This window comes from Perca fluviatilis, chromosome 7 (genome assembly GCF_010015445.1).
Source record: "Perca fluviatilis chromosome 7, GENO_Pfluv_1.0, whole genome shotgun sequence".
In the NCBI taxonomy this organism is placed as follows: domain Eukaryota; kingdom Metazoa; phylum Chordata; class Actinopteri; order Perciformes; family Percidae; genus Perca; species Perca fluviatilis.
Genome location: NC_053118.1, coordinates 37,360,947 through 37,379,381, shown reverse-complemented (window position 1 = coordinate 37,379,381; position 18,435 = coordinate 37,360,947). Strand labels below are relative to the sequence as shown.

Sequence of the window (18,435 nt, the reverse complement as noted above, 5' to 3'; positions counted from 1 at the left end):
CAGAGGTGGAATCAAAGTAAATTTACTCAAGATGTTTACTTAAAGACAAATTCAATGTACTTGAGTGTTTCCATTTTCTGCTACTTTCTACTTGCACTCCATTACATCTCAGAGGGAAATATTGTACTTTTTACTCCACTATACATTTGTCTGACAGTCAAATAAATGTAGTTAAAAGTGTAAAGTAGTACACTACCTGTGAGTAAACATCAGTTTAACTGCATGTGTTTGGTTTAACTTCCTCTACATCCCTGCTGCTGAGTGTCCTGTCTGATGGCGCCGCCTGCTGGGTTGAGGGAGAAACTACCGGAGAAATCAAAAACCAGCTGAGAACATGAGGCTCATATTCACATTTTATTATGGTGCTAAAACAGTCTCATAAGTATTTGCAACTTGTGAAACACAATGCACGCATGAATGCAGAGCAATTTGTATCTGCAAATGTGTATCTGTGTCCGTGCGTCTAATTTGTAATTCATATTTCATCATTAGTAAATGAACTTAGTATTTTTCAATGTAAATATATTTGTAAATCTCCTACTTGTGTGGCTACTTTTGAGACTGTTTTTCCGCGCCGTTGTTGTCACAAACAATTCCTGTCTCAGGTGATGATCCCAGCACTCTCCAGTAGATGGCAATAATGCAACATTTAACGTTACAGATCTCAGACTCAATCTTATCTTATCTTATATCTTACATTAACTGCCTTAATGTTCGACTTTCATAAACCAAAACACTTTTCTTTTTTTTTTTTCTTCTTTTTTAACTTATTCTTTACGGTTTATCAGCATTTTATTTTTAGGTTTACCTAAAGATCCCCCCTTTTGGAACTCCATAATCTCTGTGATTCCGGTCCATATCCATCCGTCATGATTCCCATAAAAGGCCCTCCCGGCCTCTGTTTTTCTCCCTTGTCCTTCCATTTAACACGAAGGACAGTAATACTAGTCCCGTACTAGTAAACACAGTCGTCACCGTGCAGCTTGGATCGTTCCTAGGCACAATCGAAGTTAAAGCCGTTACATCTAGGACGTAAGCGAGAAATATCTTCTCGTCTTTAGTAGTAAGAGCTTCCCTGTAAACTCTGGGTTTGTGAATTCACAGTTACTGACTCACGTCATGACAGATGAATATTGAACAAAAACGTTTTACTTGTGGATTCCCCAAATTCTGTACCATATGAAAAACACATGTGGCCAATATCATAGACAGACTGTTTTAAACCTTTTGATTTGTCTTATAGTATCTGGTAATTCAGAATTTACTTCATTTATATAACTGTCTATATATATTATTTTGACTTATAATTACATTTTCTGAAAGAAAAAATGGAATTTCAACTTCTCACTGAATTTAGGAGATTATTTCCTTTCGTCTAGATCGGTGTGGAGTCGATCGGTGACCGTTGGGCGCCTTTATCCTCTCGTCTTCTAATCCCATTTTTTGTGAAGGCAGAGGAAAGCTGATCAGGCGATGCACCCTCTGGATCCCCGACAAACTCGCACCCGATCCCACTTCTGACATCAAATTGTTGTGGAAAAATTTTGTTGGTGTTCGGTGATGAAGTTGGAAATTAAGATTGTCTGACACACTGGAGTTATCCATGTTATTTTCTTTATTATTCTTGTAAGTAGAAGGAGACAGTTTAACAGAGTGACAAGAAGTCTGAGAAAGTGTGTCAGTGAGACAAAGAAACCTCAGGGTTTTTATGGGTGAGTGCTGAGTCTGAGCTGCTTCATGGTATTGGCCCTTTGCCAGGTACTGCCAAGTACATTGGCTACACTAGAGGGAGGGGGCAGTGCAGCTTCAGTGCTATGGAGGCAGGAGAAACTGATTTCCTTTTAAGATAATAGAGCACTTATAATGGATCCCTATAACTGATATATTATAATATAGATGACAGAGTTAATATTGTATAGTATGAAAGTAAAAACATATAAAGTCATGAAAATATAAAAAAAACATGCAGTAATGGATAATATATGAATGAAATATCACACATCAGTATGACAGATAAAAACTTTCCTCTACAGGCCACTGATCAGCACCTCATCAGGTCTGGTCCTCTTTTGGCGATATCAATGGTGCAGTCTTTCGAGTGGTGGCGATGTGGGGGATTTTGGGGGTCATGGGGAGTCTGTGAGCGGTGGGGGTGGGGGAGGGTTTGGGTCCCCACACATGACGTCAACCACCCTTTGCTTGATAGAGTGCAAAACATCATAGTTCCGCACAGTGAACAGCCTCTCTGGGGTGCCAGCAATCTGCAGGAGCTGCATGTCGTGGACGTCTCCAACGCCGATAGCAAACACATTAATGTTCTGATCTCTGAGAATGTCAGCTACGTCCTCCACATCATCATGAGAATCACCATCTGTGATCACCACCAGATTTTTGGGGACCTGGTCACGGCTGCCCCGTGACTCCTCAAAGTACTCCTTAACGTGATCCAAGGCTCTCCCTAAGTAGGTGTCTCCACCTGTGTAATCCACATTAAGGATTTGTGTGTTCAAATCCTCCTTATTGTAGTACTTGTTGAGGTAAAACTCATCCTTAGGTTTGTCACTGAACTGGCAAAGTCCAATATGCACCAACTTTTCACCGACTTCAAAGCTGTCGACTAATGTTGTCGTGAAGTTTTTCATGATATTGTGTTCGTCTCGGTCGATGCTGCCAGACCGATCAAGTAGGAAGACAATATCGCCAGTCTTGCAAGCTGCCAAAGCAAAAAAAGAAGAGAAAGACATTTGTCTACATTACTAATACACAAGTGTGCCTTGGAATTATAACTATATAGCAAACGATACACTCAACTCCCCATTTTACACTGGTATCTCCAATCTGATAATGAATAGATGCAAAATATCAGGTTGCATTTACGTTTGGGTTTAAAAACAAATATCTTTTACATTTACGCATCCACACTGCTGCGGCATATCCGAGCCCCTAAGACAAAGACAATAGACCTTTTTTCACGGCAGACATGTTGAAATGTCAGAGTAGGGACAGCACACGTGTATTCAAAACCATTACTGATGGCTGCATTCCACTTAGGAGAGGTCCTGGTATTAAACCATTACTGATGGCTGCATTCCACTTAGGAGAGGCCCTGGTATTAAACCATTACTGATGGCTGCATTCCACTTAGGAGAGGTCCTGGTATTAAACCATTAATGATGGCTGCATTCCACTTAGGAGAGGCCCTGGTATTGTGCATACTGACTCACTGAAATATTTTACTGGGACACTTGATGGAACTGAGCCATCGTTAAGGTTATCAGTTTCAGCTGTGCTTTTCCTACTCTGACAAGTCCAAATGTCTGCTGTGAAAAAGGTCAATAGAAACACCGCTGCCACTGTTTTCGTTTGAAACCTCCATGGTTTCTTTGTAGTCTGGACGGAGACAAACGGAGACCTTTGGAAACGAGGACACACGTCAGTCAGTCTTATCGGTTAGATAGCTTACATACGTTTCAGTAACCGGTAACAGGTCCACTTCGCCATCGCCAAGATAATAAATCCATGCTCTTACTTTTTACCATTGTTGTTCTTTCTCCAATGTATTTTCTGTATTTCCAAATTATTCATCCATGATTTTCAATGGCAGAGTAACGTCAGACAGACTGCCAGTCTGTTTTCTGTTGCCTTTCGTCACCTTGTAATCACGTGTTACTTTTAGTAACAGTTCTACCTCATCATCGGTCCAAACTTATTAAAAGGAAAACTCTTGTCTTATTTTTCATCATTGCTGTTCTTCCTCCATAGTAAAAGCAACTACCACCACTTAGGTGGAGTATACATGCTGCTTCCTGTTAATACCAGTATGCGCATGACCAGTTTATGTGAATGGTCATGAGATATGCCTTTTGGGCATGTTAGTATACGCAGTATACGCTACTGGAGCTAAAACTCTTCATCTTTTTTGGCCTAAAACGCAGCTTAAAAACCAAAACGTAGTAGTGTAGATGTAGCTTCAGAGACTGGTAGTTGTGATGTGATAGTGCGTTCCATTTGTACTCTGGAAGTCAGATTTTCCGAGTTCAAAGTCAGAAACATGCCCCCTGCATTCAGATTTCCGAGTTGGGAAGTCAGAGCCCCTGAAAGTACAGTATGCCAAGCAAGCAGACCTCGAAATGCAACATGGCTGCTTTCACAGTAGTGAAAGCTGTAGTAATATACAATTTAATAGCACCTGTCTTTTTGTGTATCATTAAATCAGTCGTACACACAGTACTGTCCACCTTTTATCTGTGGACATGTTGCTAATGTATAGTGTTTGTATGCACAAAAGACAGCCCAATGCGTTATCAACTAGTATTCTAACGATGGCTAACCTGGAAAGAGAAACCCTACAGTGAAATCTGACTTGTATGAATGGAATCTGCTCCACTCCTTTGTGACGTCATTCCCATCTCCGACTCCCGATTTAAATGGAACGCACTATATGTACCTCCTGTGGTCTGGCATGCAATAATTTTCTCCATCTTTCCCTGCTCCATCCACACCTGATTAGCTTGATCAGGTGTGTTCAGCAAAAGGAGTACCCAGAGCATCAAGTATCACCACAGTTGTAATTACTCACTTCAGTTTGTATAAAAGGCCCCTGACCAAGCGTCAGTTTTTGAGGTGCTGGGAGTAAGAATGTGTTGATAAAGTATAGAGCAAAAGCTGCAAGTCTGTGTGCCGTTACTCTTACCTGGCTTTGTAGATTTGCAGAAGGCAGAAGACATATTTTCGTAAAGAGTTTCTAGAGCCTCAAAATTGTCCACAAAGAAAACTTTGGATTTGTCGCCACCAGCCATAGTCTCCAGCTGATCAATTTTTGCTTCTTTCACTCCGACACTGATGACGATGATCCCGTTGGCTCGCAGTGCATCAGAGTGCTCCTTTAAGATGTAAGGGTTGGTGGCCTCACCGTCTGTGATCACCATGAGAATCTGAGGAACATTGAGTTCTTTACGGCCACCATGTGCAGCGTTAAAGTACTCCAACGAGAATTGCAAGGCCTCGCCCGTGTAGGTGTCTCCTTCTGTTGGCTTCTCCTTTGGTATTGAATGCAAAAAGAAATTAATCACGAGAAGAACTGATCCATGCTTCCATACTGTTCATTTATGCTTTTGTGCTAAAAAAAAAAGTAATTTTAAAAGATTATTTAAATATTTCAGAAAGAATTTTTTTTTGTGGGTTTTTTTGGGTGAGGGTTGCTTTTGTGTTTTTTCGCATAGGGGTTGCTGATCAACAATTAGCTTCAATGCTAACTAGTAAAAGCATAAAAACTCCTTTTCACATTTCTATTTTACCTGTTCAATCTTAATAATAAAGATATATGTAAATCATGGAGATAATGGGTGTCATACATGCATATGTTGTTGAAAATTATTTTCATGCTATTTAAAGGGGTGATAGAACGCAAAACGATTTTACCCTGTCATAGTTGAAAAACGACGTTTGATGGGTAAATAGGACATACATAGAACCTCAAAATCCCATTGACACCTCTTTCCTCTGCAAATCTCACAATTTGAAACTGCTGCTGAAAACGGGCGAATCTGAACAAAGCTAAAAGTTGACATCAACATCCCAATTCCTCCTCATTTGGCTCTACCTTCTATCTTTGTAACACCCCAAAATTTACATAGGCCACTAACTGATCTGGGGTCAGTTAGTCTTCTAAATCTAGGTCGTGCAGATCTCTGCTATTCCATTACAAAAAAATGTATGCGAGAAATCAACTATTTAAAGCTCAAATATGGGCCGTTTTGTGAAAATTGATGGTTAATTGCAAATTTGGTAAGACAAGCTCCACAATCTGCCGAGAGAGGCGGCCTCTCCCCCTTCACAGACCCGCTGAGCTGGAGCTCTGTCAGGATCTCCCACACGAGCTCGGCAGGTTTTGCAAGGATATTGAAAAAGAAACACGGTCATAAATGCAGTGTTCCAGACTGTACAACAGAATAGCCTACTGGCCCAGAGAAAAGGGTTTAGAATGAGTATATCGGACAATGGAGCGGGAGTTGTGGGTCTAACGCAGCGCTGCAGAGGCACTGGCAGAAGACAGGCTGGCAGGGGTTCACTCTCCTCTCCTAGCCAAAAGGTGAGTTGTGATTCTTTGGTGGAGGTTTTTTTATGTCGCAAGAGTAACGTTAGAACAACACTAGTTATAATGAAAGTGTCGAAACTTTTTTATTTTGTCTCGGCTGTTTTAGCCGCTGCAGCTCGCGCCTGGGCATGTCTGGGCATGTAACAGACAGCGTGTCTGTGTTTGTGTGTGTGCGCTGTGCGCAGGGCAGCAGTGTGTGTGTGTGTGTGTGTGTGTGTGTGTGTGTGTGTGTGTGTGTGTCTGAAATATGAGACCTGCTGTATCGTCTCCAATGTATTGTGTATGTCAGCGCGCAGCTCATCTAAATATTCGTGAGCATACCATATTTGGAAGAAAAGCTGTCGTTTCAAATAGAGCCAATACACAGGGATGCACAAGGGCCAAAAAAAATAGCACCTGGGCCATTTTCAGCCCAACCAATGTTTAATAACCTATTAGGACACCTTAAGGAACAGTGTGAAATACCCTATATAATCATTCTATCACCCCTTTAGAGTATATAGTCCTTTAAAGGCAAGGCAAGGCAGCTTGCTTTAACAAACGTGAGCACTGGTTACTCTAAAGTATTTTTGGGGAAACTGCTCTTACCTGTCCAGCATAGGTCCAAAGCCACCTTGCTCTCCAAGTCCTTCAGCACATCAAAGTTTTTCTCAGAATACACCCTTTCTGTTGAGCCACTGATCTCACCCAGCTGGGTAGTGTTGGCGTCCACCACTCCGATGGCGTAGACTAGCACTCCCTTTTTCCTCAGAGCCTCAGCGGGGCCTATGACCTCGTCTTTGGCCTCACCGTCTGTGATCACGATCAGCCTCTGACTGACATCAGGACGCCCTCCATTGGTTTTATCGAAATACTGCGACACCTCAGTAAGGGCCTTTCCTGTGAGCGTGCCTTGGTCCAGCTGCTCCATATCATCGATGGCTTTCAGAATTTCATCTTTGCTGTAGTAGCGGCTGAGGGGAAACTCCAGCCTGTTGTCAGTGCTGAACTGCATGAGACCGACGTGCACCTTATTCTGCTCGATTGTGGACTTGCCGATGACGGCTTTCATGAATTCTTTCATTTTTATGAAGTCACTCTTAGAGATGCTCTCAGAGCCATCAGCTAAGAAACATAGGTCGCACTGTATATCTCTGCAAGCTGTGGACACAGAACACAGAAATGTTAACGATGTTTTCCCCCTCTTCTTCCCTTAGAGCCAAGTCGTTGGGTATCATTGAGATTGCAGGCAGCTGATTAGTTCTTCTTAGTCAACATTAAAAACAATAAAACTAAAATCGGTACCTTCGGAAGGCTTTGCTTAAAAGAACAATTCTAAATTGACCCCCGTGCCCAAATTAGTGTACAAATAACTGAAGGACCTAGCTAAGGTGAGATTCACCCAATTTCTCTAGTCAAGGATGATTATACTGCAACTGCCCCAACTCTCAGTTCTTTTAAATCAAGGCTGAAGACCTTTCTTTTTGATGAATAATTGTTGATTTCTTATACTGAAGTTGCATTGTTGAAACTGTATGAAAATCTATATAAGCATATAAAGAGAAATTTGCCCAGAGCAGCTTGAATTGAGGTGAGTCGTAAATGTTTCAATGTAAGCAATTGTCAACAAAACTGTTGACTAAGGTTGTAAGGCTGTTTCAAGGCTGTATTTTTAGTAGAGATGTTCTGGTATCGGCTCCGATACCGCCTAAAACGCTGGTGTCGGTATCGGGAAGTACTGGAGTTTATGCACCGATCCGATGCCACGTGATAAAGCCCTAAAGAAAATCTATGTTAAAGTAGTTTATTTATGTTCTTTTTCCATTATAACTGACTGTCAAACTGCATAATAAAAGAAAGTTCTGTGGCATTCAACAACAAAGATAGAAATAATATCACATCCATACAGGGATAGTAGTATAGTTGTTAAAACATAATAAAATATATGACACACTGGTATTGGATCGGTACTCGGTATGGGCTGATACGCAAGTTCAGGTATCAGAATCAGTATCTTGAAGCAAAAAATGGTATCGGGCCATCTCTAATTTTTGGTGTTTTGTAATATTCTAAATGTCATTGTCAATTATTTTTTCTGGCGAAAAAAAACAGAAGATCTGGTTTCCCTTCCCTCTCCTTTTGCTAACTTTTGGCGCTTACCCACTGCTAGTACCAGCTCTACTCGGCTCAGCACGACCACAGCGCCCCATTCTCGTTTTTCCATTGCAGATTTAGTATCGCCACATGCATGAGGCGAGTGTGGCTGGTCGTCATAGCTACGCCAACATAACGTGACACACACACACAGAACGTGGAAGGTGTGTTGTTTTCGATTCTTGGCATGTGGCTATTTGCCAGAAGACAGATTTAGTTTTAAAAGAAGCTGGAAGAGGCAAAAAGCACAGCTGGCTAAACTATTTAAAAATAGCGGGTTTGTTCAGGACAACCCCGTCGGCTGCTAGCAATGATGACACAGTGATTAGTGACGATTCTCCCCGACCAATCAGTAGTCTGCAGGTTTTCACATCACCTTTTGGTATTGCCTTTTGGAACCTCGGAGGTGATACTAAATAAAGTACCTGTTGGCAGGTACCAGAGACTTTATATCATAATGGAAAACCAATAAAGGAGAGTAGAGTTGAGGTGAGTCGAGCAGGTACCATGTAATGGAGAAACGCCATATGTATTTTAAAGTCCAGTGTAGTTAACCTTTATTTACCATCTTCAGTACAGATGTCTGTGATGATGTCGTTGTTGATGGATTTCAGGGCATCAAAATTATTGACCTGGATAGTCCTCTTGGGGTCGCCTGCAATATCTAGTAGCTCAGCTTCGTTTGAGTCTTTCACCCCGATGGCAAAGATGATGACACCCTGCCCCCTCAGTTCTTCTGCTGGAGCCTTGACATCATCAGTGGATTCCCCATCTGTGATGACAATCAGGTACTCTGGGACCTCGTGACCACGAGTTTGCATCGCTCTACTAAACTGTGGGCCCATGAATTTTAGGGCTTTTCCTGTCTCTGTCCCACCTCCTTTATGTGTAATATTCTCCACAGATTTCTTCAGGTTATCAACATTTGAGGAGTCTCCCAGGTCAAATTGCAAAGTTGGATTATCAGCATATTTCACAAGCCCGACGCGGACATGATCTGGCCCAACATTGAAGGTACAAAGAAATGTCATGATGAAGTTCTGCATGTCTTTGAAGTCTTTGTTCCCAATGCTTCCCGAGTCGTCCATCAGGAAGAAGATGTCTGCTTCATCCTTTTTTACACATGCTGGAGAGGAAAAGCAACTGCATGAGTTAGTTCTTTTCACATAGTCACAGAGAGGAGGGCTAGAAATTAATATTCAAACATAGGAAATGGTCTGGCTTTGACTGGTCATTCTGGGAACAAAAATTATTTTTAGGTTTGGTCCAAATTACTTTTTGATCCACCCATCCCATTCTCATCCATACTCTAATTCTCTTCTTACATTGATTTAATATGCAGCTTACAACATAAATACTAATACAATATTTAAATGTTATTTTTGTTATTTTGTGTCTATGGAACTTGTCAATATTCACATAACGAAAGAAAATTACGAAAAAACAGTGGTTCAAGGATTCCCTTGCACTGACTTTGACGGCTTGGTCAATGATGTTTTCACAAATGACTTTCTGCAGGCTGTGCTTCAGGGACTTCAGCTCGGTGAAACTGTTCACATTAAAAACATGCCTATCAATGGGGTGAGACGCCATGTCCCTCAGCTCTTCCATGTTGGCATCTTTGATTCCTACAGAGTATACGGTGACATCAGCCCGACGGAGACGGATTGCTGCTTCATGCACGCTGTCCTGGGATTTACCGTCGGTGATCACCACCGCCACCTGCTGGACACCCTTACTTTTCCTGCTGCCCTTTTCCTCAATAAAGGTATTGTTCAGAGTGAAGGTTAGGGCAGCTCCAGTGTTCGTTCCACCTCCACTGTAAGGCAGGATCTTGATGAACTGGAGGATTTCCTCCCTGTTATTGAACGTGTCGAGGTAGACCTGAGCTGTGGACTCCTCGTTGTACGTAACGATGCCCACTCTGACTTTATTCGGTCTTACATCCAGGCTGCTCACAATCGAGTGCAGGAAAGTGCGCACCAGCTGAAAGTTTTCTTGTCCAATGCTTGCCGACTCATCAACGATGAACACAATGTCTGCAATATTGGCTCCTTTGCAATCTGTGAAAAGGAGTGTAATAAGTTAACTTGAGCTGTCGGCTACCCAACCATTCAAATATATATTTGAAGATGAAATTATTTATAGTTTGGTGATTTGCAATCCTAAAAGGCAGCTAAAGAATGGCATAAAATAATTTAAACATGATTTGTTTAAAATGTACTTTACATTTAACACTCATAACAGCATTCAATTACTTTTTTTTCCAAAAATGAACTCAGATAGTCAGTCTTATTTGGTCCTCTCTGCCTGTAAAGCAGCTGTACAATGTCCACTTCCAGACACTAACAACAAGAATTACAACGACTGTTAAGGTGGCTGAGTGCCCAAAGGAATGACGATTCTCACCTTCAGTAATGTCGTCCTTTTTCTCAGTCACGATGGAATCCTTCAAAATAAGTACTCTGGGAGAATCAAATGCGTACCCAGAAGTGACAAAACGTTGTAAGGCATCCACACTTGCACCTGCCCTCATCCCAACAACAGTAACCCCTGCTGATTTGATCTTTTGAGCTTCCTTAGACACAGGATCATCTGAGTCTCTTCCACTCACAACGACCAGGAACTGTCGGGCGCCTAGGTGTGCACGACCCCCCGCCTCACTGGTAAAAAAGCGAGTGTTGGCGTTCTGCAGAGCCCTACCCAGGTAATGTGGTTGGTTGGGTTGTGGGTGAAGGTGGAAACCTCTGACAGCAGTCATGAGTTGCTGTCTAGTTTGATGAGCATTGAGAAGGAATTCATCCTGGGTATCTTGACCATACTGTGCCACACCGACACGGTAGGTGGACGCTCCGGCATTAATTTGATTGATCAATTCCACAAGGTCGTTCTTAAAAGACACAAACTGTCCTTGATCTATGCCGCTGTCCACCAGGAAGAAAATATCTGCAAACTTTTCTGCCAAAGCTGCAAGAAGAAGAAAAAACATTAACATTATTACATTCTGTTACAGTTTAATACAGTCAAGTCAATATTGTGTGTCTCCTCCCAGCCACCTCTCAAAGTTATAGCTAGTTCGTCATATTTGAGGAGGGGTCAAATAATTCAACCTAACTGACCTTTCAACCCCAAAAAGATGCATACAAACTTGTATATTTTCAGGTTTTGACAGTCAAAAGCTGACTATGCAAACAATATGGTTTTTCAGGCTTAACACCACTACTTTTCTCATGTGTAGCAAGTCCAACACTGTGAATACCCATTTGCCATTTGTAAACTTCACCATTCTATGATGGCAGGTTTTGAGTGGGCCGTTTGGAACTTTTGTCTTAGTATATGTTTGAACAAGACTGCGTAGAAACTGACACCTTAAATACACCTACGATGGACATTTTTTCCTGCATTCTTCAAAAACCTTACTGGAAATGACAGTAATCAGGTTGAACTTTTTGACAAAATGGCTACCGAAGTGGACTGCAGATTGTAAGAGTAGTAAACCAAATGTAAAATAGACCATAAGGGTTAGAACCACGGTGGGATAATCAATCAATCAATTAATCCCTGGTTAAGATTCTCAACTTCATAGATCCAAACCATATAAGCAGCCACAGATGCTTTCGGCATTTAAAAAGATAGACTCCGGCTATTTTTTTTTTCTTTGATAGTTGTTTTCTATTATTGTGAAATTAACAACTAGGCAACTATATAATGTTTCCTCCAATCCTTTGCCTTACCTTCCTTTTGAGCTACCACAGAGAGACAAACCGTTTCCAGCAGCATTTGCATCTGCTCCTGCAGAGCCTGATAGCTATCTAATGAGTGAAGGAAGCGATCTGGAGGCCAGTTGGCGATGGACTCAAGCTGCTTCCGGTTGGCTTCTCCCACCCCGATGCCAAACACAATGACTCCGTCCTGCCTAAGCTTCTGGGCGGGTTCCTTCACCTCATCAGTGGAGTCCCCATCTGTGATAACTATAGCGATCTGAGGCACCTCCACAACTCGGCTTCCCCCCCTCTTTGGTGAAGTACTGCTTCTGGAGGAAGTCGATGGCTTTTCCTGTTTCAGTGCCTCCTCCTACGAGTTGAATTCTTTCCACGGCAGCCAGCAGAGACTTCTTGTCAGAGTGATCCTTCAGCAGGAACTCCTTTTGAGGTTCATCACTGTACTGAGCCAAGCCGATGTGAACTTTGTTGGGGCCGATGTCGAGGGCTCTGATGAAGTTGCGGAGAAAAGACCGGACCTCCTGAAAGTTTCCAGGGCTGATGCTGGAGGAGCCATCAACTAGGAAGACGATGTCGGCCACGGTGGCGTTTTCACAATCTGAAGAGGGGGGAGAACAAGGTCAGCATAGCACGTGCCAAAATAGGGTGTTCTGGGTAAAATCTCAGTGTAAAATTAGAGCTACCAATGTCACAGTGAGTATTTTTAGAAGCATATTCCGAATTTGATAAAGGTCATGTAAACAGCATATTCTGTTTGGATATTTAAAATAAGGACTTTTTTCCAATTAAATCATGTGTGATGTGACGGTATTATTCTGGTTTTAGATGCATTCTTTGGACATGTGTACTAGAGTGCTGATCGGGCTGCATTTTTCTGTCCAAGCCCGGCCCGCGTCTGACAGAGCAGTAACCGAACCCGGCCCGAGACCGACAGGTATTATGATATTTATATACATACTGTATATATATATACAGTCAAAATCTAATTTTTTTTCTCATACTAATGATAGATATGTCAACAGATGAGCGCATCAGCACACACGGGGCAACAAGCACACGTTAACACAGGCGTGCACCTACATAATAAGCTTTTTTAAATTTAAAATGTTCAATGCCTTATCGCGCCGATGTGACCGAGCCTTACCCGAACCCGAACATCATTTCTAAATATCTGTCCGAACCCAGCCCGGCCCGTTGGGTACCAGCAGGTCCCATCCTCTAATGTGTACAGCACTTTCAGAATCTGCATCTCAATCAGGGTTTTTACTGCAGTTTATGACAGTTTACGGCCTCTTTTCTGTTTATGGCTTACGGTCAGCTCTGTGCATTGCTATGGTTACTGTACACAAACCCAACCAGCTACTTTTTATTATTAAAGACTTGGATACAAACAGTTTTTTGGATATGAGCCGACCTTTTCTAACCCTAGTATTGTCCTTTGTGTCACGGGGACTTGTTTAGTTTGTTTAACGCGTTCAAGTGCAGGATGGGTCTAAGGATCCCAAAGGACGAGGCCCCGGCCAGTTCACGTGAAATGTCATCACATAGTACGCGAGGGTCACCGGGGACCCGAAGCTCAAGGCCAATACAAAACGTCAAATAAACTGAACGGGTCACAGTGACCCGAAGGACAACACAAGGGCTAGAAGCTGGTTGAAGGAATGAAATAGGGAGGCTGTGTTCACACGCTGCAACAAGTCCTCCACCGCTGGAACACTTTGAAAACTCCTGTTGTACACGGCTGCATGTAAACAGGAATATTCTCTTTAATTAGCCATGTAAACAGCTTAGAGGAAAATTGTCTTTTTCAGAATAAATGGAAATGGAATATTTTGTGCAACAAATTGTGATAATCTAATGGAAGATTGTTGAATGGATAGCATTGCATAGCTCCAAAATCACCGGTTGTGATGTACACAATGGAAGTTACTGTACTTTTTAAAATTCTACATGTATTTTTTTCTGTTTTCTACTCTACTGAAATCTCATTCACAATTTTTCTTAAACATGGAACCCGTCAATGTACTTTATTGCCCCAGGGTTCCTTCAAAAGTAAACCATGAATCGCAAACATATACTGTGTTTGACGGCTAATTTACAAACAAACGCAACTTTACACGGTCCATTTAAATCCCCACCTGTTCTCTGAGCAGCGATGCCAGAGAGCAATGCTGCTACGATGAGGCTGAAGACCAAACTGGTTCTTCCCATCATGCTGGGATGGCTCGTGAGTTTCTCCCTTCCTACAACACAGATAGAACAGGAGTTAGTGCAGAACTTCATTGTATTGGTTCTCATCAGCAAACTCTCTGCAGACTAAATTATTTCAGAATAGGGTCTTAAAGAGACAGGCGCTAGAACAGAGCGTTTTAGACAGAGGGAGACTACAGGTATATTCAGACAGACATTATGTCAAGAATTTAAAAAAATTAATTACCAATACCAATTAAAAAGGAACTCTCTGCTGAGTTCAATGATACCTCTCACAAGAGTCTACCTTAAACGGTTCACAAGTTATGAAAAGGGGGCGTGGTCTGTGTACATGGGCGTGGCTAGAGAATAGGGGCCTGCTCAAATTTCGTCCAGATTGGAAAAATGTACAATCGAGTTACAACAGCTTTCTCGTTCATCACTAAACACTTAAAATGGCCGCCACGCCACACCCACACCATTCGACAAAAAGTCTTGATTTGCATAACTTTTCATCGTCTTGAGATTGCAAATACCAAATTTTAAGTTGATTGGATGAAATCTCTAGCAGGAGTTTGTTAACTTCCTGTTGCCACTAGGGGGTGCTATGACTTTGAGTAAATATCTGTCTCTCGATGTCCTCAGGGTTGAACTCTTATGAATCCTGAAAAGTTTTGAGCCAATTGGACAATGTACACTCAAGTTACACCCACTTCCTGTTTCATTGGTGAAATGCAAAAAATGGCCGCCCCACCACAGCCATGCCCTATGACGAAAAGTTTTTCTTTTAATAACTTGTCATCTCTAAGGTCTTAAGATGGCACGGACCAAATTTGAAGTCGATCAGATGAAATCTCTAGGAGGAGTTTGTTAAAGTATGACGTGGAAATGGCCAAAATTGCACTAATTTCGAACTTTCAATTGAAAATGGTGGGGCTCAATTTTTTTTATTTTAGAGGGGGTGCTAGCGAGCCATTTTTGTGCGCCTATTCCTGAAACCCTTAAAATACGTCTATGATCATCAGGCTTGATGCGACCGCCAAGTTTGGTGAGTTTTTGAGAATGTTAAGCCCTTCAAAAAGGAGAAGAATTTACTGGCCCCTATAAACAAAACTCCAATGAAAGACATCAGAAAAAAGTAAAGAAAAACAAAAATCCCATCAAAAATAAGCATCAGGAAAAAATACCAAAAAAATCTCCAAAAAATAATAAACTTTTAAGAAAAAAAACGTTAAAAAAAGCACAAAAATACGTTTTTTAATGTTTTTTTTTTCATAAAAAAACGTAAAAAATCTCGACAAAAAATGTAAAACAATTTTCTTCCAAAAACTTGTTGAAAGCATCTTGATTGGCCAAATCAAATGATTATGATACCACAATGCCAAAGCAAACCTGTAGGTTGTTATATATATGAGACATTTAAAAACAAGACAGGGTTATGTTTTTGTTATTTTATTTTCTCAGATTTTGTGTTGATATTAAATCCAAATTTATGTCCTCAAAATTCCCAACACATCAATACAGAATCAGAAAAAAGAATCCTCCAACATAATATCTTATTGTGAATATCCCTTTTCTTTCTAAGGGCCCAGTTTGAATCATCCCAAACAATTTCAGAATCAGAATCAGAAAAGCTTCATTACAAAGTACGTTTTTTACACATACAAGGAATTTGTTTTGGTGTTGTAAGTGCATGTTACACATTCTCTAAAATAAGAGGTTAAACAGATCAAACAATAAAAGTATGTATATATATATATATATATATACACACACACAGTATGTATTAAAAATGAGAGAGTAAAAATTAAGATAAAAAGAGCAGTACAGCAGATTAAGTACAGTCGTATACAGAGCCAGAGGTGGGGTGTATTTAAGATTTATATGTTTTTTTGGGCGCCTCAGCTGCCGCAATATTACAGGTATTTTTTTAATTATTTTACAGTTTAGATTTGAATCACTTTTCAAAGTGATTCAAATCTAAACTCTAGGAGAAGTTTGTTAACTGTTCTACTTCTGTTGCCACTAGGGGGCGGAACAACGCAACAAAATGTGTCTTTCTGCCTCTCAGCTCCAAGCCCATTGGTTCCTACTGAAGATGTCTATCTTTAAAGAAACAACATCCCAAAATAAGTCTTTCTTTTCCAAAATAAATGCATCCAGTATCAGTAAAGGTGAATCAGCTCAGTCACATTTCACTAGGGCTGTGCAATTAATCCAATTTTGTTTGTGATTTCGATTTCAACGATTTAAAAAAAACAAATATCAAAAAAAATATTTTTTTTTTTCTTTTTTTTTTTTTTTTTAACACTTGTTCTTTCTTGTCTTCTGGATGAAGAATGAAGAAAAGAAGTTCTAACAGGAAAGTATGAAGGGAAATTTCACAGTTCCACGTGTTTTCACTGTTGATTTGTTTAATGTTTCACTGATTTTTTTACTTCAATCCATGCAACATCTTCCCAAGAGTCAATGAGGAATTGTGTTGAATAATCCTGATTTCAACATTGACCAAAGTAATCGTAGCAGCCCTTAAACGTCACCCCTTTAAGTTTACAGATCAAACTTGTATAATCCACACTGCTGTTACATTTCCAATGCAAACATATGTAAAAAGAAATGTTCAAAGTTACTTACAGATCTGCTGTGGTATGCGCTTCCCCCTGCACCCAATCACAGGAGTCCCACAGTCATGTAGCTGCAGGCTCGTTTTTTGGAGGATGAAGAAGAGGAGGAGGAGGGAAAGGGGTAGGACTGAGCTGCAGAGAATCCACCGAGACTCCTAGGAAAAGACCGTGGGTGTGGTTACAAAATGTAGGCTACGTTAAAGTGACACGCGGGACAAGAATTGGACACAAACCCCGGTCTCCTGGGAGAAAGTCCTGTGTTGTTTGACTGTCTAGCTTTAATTTAAAACTAGAGAAAATCTAATTATTAATCTACTTTCTTCAACATTAAGGTTCTTCAAAGCGGTGCTGTGTCAGTGAATATGTAGACTCTGAATCTGGTTCTGCTTCGTATGAGATTAATCTTGAAGTATTTATTTGGCTGTGGTGGCTAACAGCACCGAGTAAGAAATGAAGGGGTAAACTCACAGGCTGGGTCTGATATCGAGTGAAGGAAACGTGTTCCAGATTTCCAGTGAATTTCAGGACACATGTCCCACAAGTAGAGAACATCTTACATCATTGAGAAAACATTTCTGATGCTTCAGCCAAGTTTGTAGAGCAAAGAGGCATTGCTGTAGAGCTTTTCAAATACACTGTATATTTTTGGCTCTGAGCTGCACAAGCCATGAGCCATCTGGTTCCATTATATTGGAGAGAAAGCAGCAACACTGGGCAACTCGCATCAAAACTATCTAGACTGATAAATAAAACGACAGGTAAGAGCAACAATTTGTATTTGTGATTTTGGTGGTGAACTGTAGTGATGTTACGTTCTGTGCCGAGGCTTCGGAGCGTGTGTCGAGAAATCCCGGAAGTTTTCCGTGAAGCGCGTATCGAGTCTTGTATCGTTTTGGACAAATGACGTCATTGATGACATCTGAAGCCTCGCTGCCCGTCCGTACCACGTGACGGGTTTATGAAGTGGTTCGAATCTACACCAGTTTTATTACAGGCTACATCCATGATCTACACGAGCACATTCACCGCCATCTGCCCAGTTAACCCACCGCCACTTTACAGTTTTAGAAAACTAATATTGCCCCTCCTGCTACTATTATATTATGACCAAAAAGATTGATTTACAAACGTTTGATAGCCGCATTCATCTCAAGACAGTCTGTTTATTATACAGCTATTTTGATTATATTAAACCACAAGAAAATACACACTATATTGATATAAATGGATTAGGTGGAAATAGATTTTTTTTCTTTATTTCTAAGTCTTAACTGGCGCCAAATACAATAAAAAAACTGTCTCTGATACAGTGTATCCAAGCACATAGATCATCTGTAGTCTATATCCACCACGTTCCACTTTTGGGATTGTTCAGGTGCAAATTCCACCGGATGTCTTTAATTTCAGCCGGATGACCATCACTTTCCTCTGTCTCTGTGTTGGTGTTCTAACCTCCGGCTGATTTGTGAGGACTATGGTTAACTGCTCCTCAGATCTCTGCAGGGTAAATCCAGATAGCTAGCTAGACTATCTGTCCAATCAGAGTTTTCTGTTGCACGACTAAAACAACTTTTAAACGTCCACACGTTCCACTGAAACAAGTTCCTTCCTGAGACTATTTAGCAGAGGCACCGTGGCTCCGTCTGGAGCTTAGCCAAGATGATTGTGA

The 18,435-nt window shown here is 41.1% G+C and overlaps 1 protein-coding gene across 1 annotated transcript; it reads right to left on the bottom strand.

The window, feature by feature from the left end:
- Positions 1–1,597: 1,597 nt before the first annotated feature.
- LOC120562463 (collagen alpha-4(VI) chain-like) lies at positions 1,598–17,158 on the bottom strand. The gene is given in 10 exon segments (XM_039806177.1): positions 1,598–2,713; positions 4,694–5,080; positions 6,686–7,237; positions 8,796–9,356; positions 9,676–10,293; positions 10,640–11,197; positions 11,965–12,241; positions 12,243–12,550; positions 14,091–14,195; positions 16,777–17,158. Coding segments are annotated over 9 exon segments (3,924 nt in total). The 5' UTR covers positions 14,167–14,195; positions 16,777–17,158; the 3' UTR covers positions 1,598–2,126.
- Positions 17,159–18,435: the final 1,277 nt, after the last annotated feature.